Genomic DNA, 7787 nt, shown 5'->3' on the forward strand with positions numbered 1-7787 from the left:
TTTGTTCTCACTTCAGCGGTCAAAACCATTGGTCCCACAGCATTTATTTCTCCCTAACAAATTCTACAAACAATAAAGACTTGCCATCTGTTAGATGAACCATTAAACCAAGGCTCGCGGCTGCAATTAGATGTAAAGGATATGATGGCACGGTACAAGAAATAGCAGAGAAATTCGAGCCAGTGCCCGAGACCAATATTCATCTTTCAGCCATGTAAACAAAAAGTGCTTTTACATATGATTAGGGATAACAGGTTGCATAAAATAACAAAGTAATGGAAAGTGATTAAATGGAAATTAGAACAGTTAAAATGATTTAAGTCTGTCTGTGGAATGTGTGGTTTAACAATAAGAAGCAGGGAAAGAACAAATGACTCGACTGTTTGCATATTTTTAATTGTATTGCTAAATTCTAGTCACAGTTATGCTACCAATGAATCGTGTATTGATCATGTTGATTGTGTTAATGTTGGAAGTCTATTGCTTCGACCATGTAAGGGAGGAGAAATCCTGGATACCAGAGCTAAAGAGGGATTTTAAAAACAGCTGTCCGAACGAGTCCAGGACACATTGTACAGGTTTCAGAAAAAAGAAGAAAAGGAACAGAGGAAAGAAGTTAGAACACACCAGAACTAGCATTGACCCTTGACCAAGCTGCTCCAGAGTGATGGCCACGCGAAACTCAAACTATTGCCTGGTTGATAAGTATTGCTTTGCGATTTAATAAATCCTCTTAATTTGTTACATCTCAATCACTGTCTGCCAACCTTGTGACTTGTTAAGAACCCAAATAAAAGGTTCAAGAAATTTACAGACTCACAGACAAAAGAGAAAATGCTGGAAAATCTCAGCAGGTCTGGCAGCATCTGTAGGGAGAGAAAAGAGCGAACGTTTCGAGTCCAGATTTGTCAAAACTAAACGACAGAGAAAGGGGGAGATATTTATCTCATCGGACTCGAAACGTTAGCTCGTTTCTCTCCCTACAGATGCTGCCAGACCTGCTGAGATTTTCCAGCATTTTCTCCTTTGGTTTCAGATTCCAGCATCCGCAGTAATTTGCTTTTTTACAGACTCACAGCATCACTAAAAGAATCCAGATTATCTGCACATTACAGTTTGCCAGAGTTTGCAGTGTGGAAATTGGCTGCCACTTTCCGACATTTCCTACATGACTTGCCTTATTGGCTGAAAATAACTTTGGGATATCCGGAATTGCGAAATTGCTGTAGAAATGCAGAGGACGTAAAAGGTTTTCTCTTGTTAAATGCGCTATATGAATGCAAGTTGTTGTAACTGACATCTACAAAAAATGATCAAGAGGCGTCATCACTTGAGGGGGGCGGTGGGATGGGAGAAAATCATGAAAAGGGAGAAAATGACAAATATGTACAAAAATTGTAAGAAAGCAGGGAATAGAGCATTCGGTATTCCATTATTATATTAAAATTTTAATATATATGACCAGTCAGTCTTTTCCCAAAACAGAATTCACTCACAAACAAAAACATAAAAAATATTTAATTAAAATAGTTTTAAGCACAATAGAAATATCAGAAATACAGCATTGTGCAAAACTTTAAGATATAAATTCAGATTATTTTTGTTCCCATTTCTTTTTCAAATGAAACAAGCAGTTACAATCACAAGCAGAATCCAGTCTCACTCATCCCTTTCTCAATATGAATCCAGTAAATCACCTTATTTCTGAACCCAGTGATGGTCCTGCAGATTAAAAACACTTTCCCTTCTGCAAAGCAGCAATAAGTTCGCTGGTTTGAAACCAGTGGTTTCCGGGAGAAAAGTGAAGGCGAAAATTTCCTCACAGCAGTTTCTTGTGAATGATCTCAGTCGCCTTCGCTGCTCACTCTCCCCACTCTGTATGACAGCATTTGTTTCATTCCATCTTTCCCGTCAGTTTTCTCACTGTTCTCCTGGAACTGGAACACTTGCTGTTAATCACAGCAGTAAAGTCACATCCTCTCCCACACACAGAAGTAACATAATCTGGAACAGAGTTGGACAAATAACCCATTTAGTCCTTGAACTCAGAATTCACTTCCACCATCCCCATCACCGGCCCCAAAGGTTCCTGTCTCATGCCAAAGGCACAATCCCGGTTTTCCCAAATGGCCAATCTTCACTCAGGCCTGGACACGATTGTCGACAGTTTCTACAACCATTGAGGTGATGACTCAGACATTGCAGTGTCTACAGCTCAGTCACTGGGCTGGAGGCCGAGCTACAGACGCTGCAATGCATCAGGGAGGGAGAAAGTTGCCTGACACTTTTGTTCCAGGAAGTTGTCACACGCCTTAGTTAGGATAGCATCTTCTGATTTGATCAATGATCAGGGTCAGGAGGGTGTAACTGCGAATGAGGCGGTTATGGAGATTGAGAAGATAGAAGTGGGGAAGGTCTGAGGTTCTTGCAGCCTTTCTGGACAAGTGCAGAGGCTACAGGGTGAATGTATGATTGAACTGATGATGGCACTGCGGTATCGGCAGCTGTTCAAGTGGGGGAGTAAATAGGAAGTAGTGGACAGTATAGACAGGGAAGTGACCCCAGTGCCAGTCCAGGCGGCTGTGTTGCTTGTCCAGTGCCAGTGTTCGAACATCCCCTCTGGGCTAGGATCCCTACAGTGCAGAAGGAGGCCATTTGGTCCATCGGGTCTGCACTGATCCACTCTGCCCTATACCCGTAACCCTGTAACCTAACCTGTACATCCCTGGACACCAAGGGGCAATTTAGCACGGTCAATCCACCCAACCTGCACATCTGTTTCCACAGCCTACTGGGGTAAAGAATTCCAAAGATTCACCTTCAGACTAAATAAATTCTTCCTTATCTCCGTCGTAAATGGCCTCCCTCTTATTCGGAGGCTGTTCTCCCAGAGAAGGTTGGCTTGATTTAAATCTTGGGCCATATCCGTAGGAGGTTAGAAGAATGGGAGCTGGGACAGGGTCGTCTGGCTGTTTACACTAGTGGGATCTTACTGTCCCACCAATGGCGCACTCCTGCCATGAGTTTCATGGTGGCGACGGGTACATTCAACAGGAAACCCTGTTGATAATGACAGGACCTGACTATGCTGCCACAGGCGAGCTGCCCTCCCAGCTGCAGAACACGTCGTGGGGGGGGGGGGGGGGGAATCCTAACCATACTTTTTGAAATTTATCAGAATGGATGTTAAGAGGATGCTTCCCCTTATGGAGAACTCCAGAACTAGAGGACACCTTATAAAAATGATGGGCCTCCTATTTAAGGCTCTGATTAGGAGAATATTCTTTCTCAGAGGGTTGTTAGTCAATGGAATTTCCCAAAGAGCAGTGGAGGCTGCTGGGTCACTAAATATATTTAAGGCCGAGTTAGACAGATTTCTGATCAACAAGGGAGTCCAGGGTTACGGGGTCAGACAGGGGAGTAGAGTGGAGACAGAATCAGATCAGCCGTGGTATTATTGAGTCGCGAGACACTGACTGGCCTCCTGCTCCTTACTGTAAAATCCACGATACGTGGCCGATGATCACCATTTTAAAAAAAAAGAGTACCCAATTAATTTTTTCCAATTAAAGGGCAATTTAGCATGGCCAATCCACCCATCCTGCACATCTTTGGGTTGTGGGCGTGAAACCCACGCAGACACGGGGAGAATGTGCAAACTCCACACGGACAGTGACCCAGAGCCGGGATCGAACCTGGGACCTCGGCACCGTGAGGCAGCAGGGCTAACCCACTGCGCCACCGTGCCGCCCTTCCGATGCTCACCATTACGAATGCTCAAGACTGTATAAAATATTGACTTTGCAGCTTCACATGCATTTCAGTCAGCTTCTCTTTTCCCTGCCCCTAATCCCATGCTTAGTTTAGGGATGATGTCATAGAATCCCTACATTGCAGAAGGCCATTCGGCCCATTGGCCATTTATCATGGCCAATACACCCAACCTGCACATCTTTGGATTGTGGGAGGAAACCAGAGCACCCGGAGGAAACCTACGCAGACACGGAGGAAAAGTGCAGACTCCACACAGACAGTCACCCGAGGCCGGGATTGAACCCACGTTCCTGGTGTTGTGAAGCAACAGTGCTAACCAGTGGGCCACCATGCCATTGTGATGGCAATAACTAATGACACCATTGGGTAACATCAGACGGGACTGTCGAGGGTGGCAGGAACTGTTGATGGAAATAAGAATCCAGCAGACTCAATGAGGGATCCCAGTTTTAGGGGTCGTGTCTGGGTCAGCGGATGTGCTACAGGATTATCAGCCATATCTGGGATCATATCCCATCAGAAAACATTATAAAATCCTATATTTATACTGCTCTTTTAATGTAATAACATGTCCCAAAGCACTTCATAGGAACATTATAAAGAAATCTTAGACTTCATTATTATTGGGCGGTGAATGTGGACAAGGTGCGGCGGTGTTGGGAAGGAGAAGGGGTAGAGTGGGTTAGGATGGAGGAGGAATTTTGTAAGGGGTCTAGTTTGAGGGCTATGGTGACGGCAGCATTGCCAATGGCTCCGAGTAGGTATTCAGGGAGCCTGGTGGTGCAGTCCACGGTGAAGATATGGAATCAGCTGAGTAGACATTTTAGGGTGGAAGGGATGTCCGGCGGGGGGGGGGGGGGGGGGGGGGGGGGGGGGGGGGGGGGGATGGATAGTGTATACAGGAGGTGGAGGGAAGTGGGGCTGGTCAAGGTGAGGGATTTGTAGTTGGAGGAAGGGTTCGCCAGTCTGGAGGAGCTAAGGGAAAGGGTAGAGCTGCCGAGGGGTAGTGAGTTCAGGTATCTACAGGTTAGAAACTTTGCACGAAAAGTCTGGAAGGGGTTCCCTAGATTGCGGGGATACACCCTGCTGGAGCGACTGCTGCTTCCGGATGTGGAAGGGGAGGGAAGAATTGGGGATATATATATAAGTGGCTGGGGAGCAGGGAGGCGAGCAGGTGGTGAAGATCAAGGAGAAATGGGAAGGGGAGTTGGGAATGGAGATCAATTGGGGAGTATGGAGTGAGGCACTGTGAAGGGTAAACGGGATCTCCTCTTGTGCAAGGATGAGCCTGATACAGTTTAAGGTGGTGCACAGGGTGCATATGACCCTGGGCGAGAATGAGTGGGTTCTTTCAGGGGGTAGCAGATGAGTGTGAGAGGTGTGGGCGGGGGCCAGCGAATCATGCGCACATGTCTTGGGGTTGTGAAAAATTGGGAAGATTCTGGGCGGAGTGTTCGCGGTCTTAGCCAGGATAGTGGAGGAGGGAGTGGACCCGGACCCTTTGGTGGCGATATTTGGGGTTTCAGAGAAGCCGGAGCTCATGGAGGGGAGGAAGGCCGATGTCATGGCCTTCGCCTCTCTGATTGCACGGCGATGAATTTTGCTGGAGTGGCGGCCGGCATTGCCACCGGGGGTAGCAGCATGGTTGGATGACCTGTACGACTTCCTGCGGTTAGAGAAGATAAAGTATGAGTTAAGGGGCTCAGTAGGGGAGTTTGAGAAAAGGTGGGGGATGTTTGTGACCGTGATTGAGGATCTGTTCGTCGCAGTGGGGTGGGGGGGGGGGGGGGGGGGGGGGTGGAATCTGTACAAACTGTATAGTTGATTGTTGGAAAGAATGTTTCCTGGAGTGTTTATTTGCTGTAACCTACTTTGATACAGGTTTGAATAAAATGCGCTTTAAAAAAACCACAGGAATTCTAATAGACTTAAAACTATATATACACCTGTATATAAAATGGAATTGACACTTGCTGCAGTGCCACAAATAGCCAGCTGGGGGAGCAGCTGGGCCAGGTTCTCAGCAGCACCACCATCAGGAATATGGTGAAACTGCAAGCTTGTCCTTCACCAGTCTCCTTACCTTTTATGGCAGAGGTGACTGTAGAGGGGAGGCATATTGGCTTCTCCATGGTGGTCTTGTTGTGGGCAATGCGTTTTCCCCGAGCTGATGACCTCGCTAAGGTCTGATCCGAAAAGAAATATCCCAGGAGCTTCCGGGTCATCAGCTTCGGCTTATCCCGTGGGAGGTGGGAAAGTTCATCCAGTTCTCTGTTGGTCAGATAAACACCAGATCCAGGGATCAACTCTGACTTGGGTCTCCCATTTACCTGGTCAACAAGAAAGTAAACTTGCATTTCTGTCGTGCCTTCGATAACAGCTTATATTTGTAAAGCATCTTTAAGGTACTAAAACAGACCATGCTGTTTCACATGAGCATAATAAGATAAAAACTGACATTGAAGCATAAAGATATTAGTGCCAGGCTACCAAAAGCTCAGTCAAACAGGTCGGTTTTAAGCAGCCTCTGAGCAGACGAAAGGGCGTTAGAAAGGCCAAAATATTTGGGAGGTAATCCCAGAGTTCAGGGTCCAGGCAGCTGAAGGCTGCACGAGGAAAACAGACACAAGGCAGAAGTGGAGGAGAGCAGAGATCTCAGAGGGTTAGAATCTTAGAATCATAGAATTTACAGTGCAGAAGGAGGACATTCAGCCCATCGAGTCTGCACTGGCCCTTACAAAGAGCACCCTACTCAAGCCCATGTATCTACCTTATCCCCATAACCCAGTAACCCCCACTTAACCTTTTTTGGACACTAAGGGCAGTTTAGCTTGGCCAATCCACCTAACCTGCACATCTTTGGACTGTGGGAGGAAACCGGAGCACCCTGGAGGAAACCCACGGGTGTTTCAGGGAGAACGTGCAGACTCCACAGAGACAGTGACTCAGCTGAGAATCGAACCTGGGACCCTGGAGTTGTGAAGCGACCGTGCTAACCACTGTGCTACGGTGTTGCCCGGGTTTGGGGGCTACGGGAGATGATTCAGTTTGGGGAATTATGAGGTTCGAGGAATTATAGGTGAACTGATTTTGATATGATTAACGACGAGAACAAAAAGACAAGAGTTTTGGATGAGTAAATTAAGAGGTAGCATTAACATGGAAGTCTGAAACAGTCACTTTCGTTCACATTAAACAGAAGAGGGGGCTGACTGACCATACCTCAAATGCACAGGCCCAGACCGGTGAACCATCTGGCAGGGTGTCCTTCATGGCATTGTCCAGTGTTCGAATTTCCTGGTGCCCAACGGGACTGGTAAACCTCTCCTCCACCCTGTCCCAAGTGGTGGTACCACTGATATTGTCATTAATCTCCCTGTACGGCTTGACAGGGGCAAACGTCTCCTCAGTAAGCAGACCCAGTGAAACGGCTGGGAATGCATCGTCACACAGTGGATTCTGAGATTACAAATAAAACAGAAATTAACAGTCCACAGGGTTAGTGGTGCCAAAGACCCCAGAGTACTCAGGTAATAATTTTAAACCAGAGATTGATCAATTTTTGCCAGACAAGACTGGATGAGCAGTTGGCCGTCTTAATATTCAAAGCTATGGGCCAAGTGCTGGCAAATGGGATTAGGATTGGCAGATCAGGTGCCTTTCATGTGGAGGTCCAGACTCGATGGGCCGAAGGGCCTTTTCCGCACTGTGTTTTTCTGTGATTCTGTGAAAAGGACTTAGAGGCAGGTTGGCTGGTGTATCAGTCACAATCTCATTGACCAGCAGAGCCAGATGGAGAGGCTGAACGGCCTCCCCATGTTCCTATATTCTTAGGGACTCCGTTTCGAAATATCAGCACTTACCTGGGTTCCCATATTGGATTCCAGTTGTTCAACAAGGTCCCTCAAGAATTTTAGACTCTTTTTGGATGCATCTGAAGAAAGAAATAGTAAAACTTGTTTTTATATCACACCTTTCAAAACTTCAGGATGTTCCAAAGTGCTTTATTGATA

General features: G+C 46.6%; 1 protein-coding gene across 2 annotated transcripts in view; it reads right to left on the minus strand.

Moving 5' to 3' along the window:
• The window catches only part of LOC119953911, a 46186-nt gene continuing 38399 nt past the window's right edge, over positions 1-7787 (minus strand). For both annotated transcript variants that reach the window (XM_038778580.1, XM_038778579.1), the window contains exons 4-7: positions 7638-7708; positions 6997-7233; positions 5858-6104; positions 1-2004 (exon numbers count right to left, since the gene is read on the minus strand). In XM_038778580.1, coding sequence (XP_038634508.1) covers positions 1895-2004; positions 5858-6104; positions 6997-7233; positions 7638-7708 — 665 coding nt within the window. In that variant the 3' untranslated portion in view covers positions 1-1894. The remainder of the gene's footprint in view (positions 2005-5857; positions 6105-6996; positions 7234-7637; positions 7709-7787) is intronic.

Source organism: Scyliorhinus canicula, chromosome 19 (assembly GCF_902713615.1).
Source record: "Scyliorhinus canicula chromosome 19, sScyCan1.1, whole genome shotgun sequence".
Taxonomy (NCBI): domain Eukaryota; kingdom Metazoa; phylum Chordata; class Chondrichthyes; order Carcharhiniformes; family Scyliorhinidae; genus Scyliorhinus; species Scyliorhinus canicula.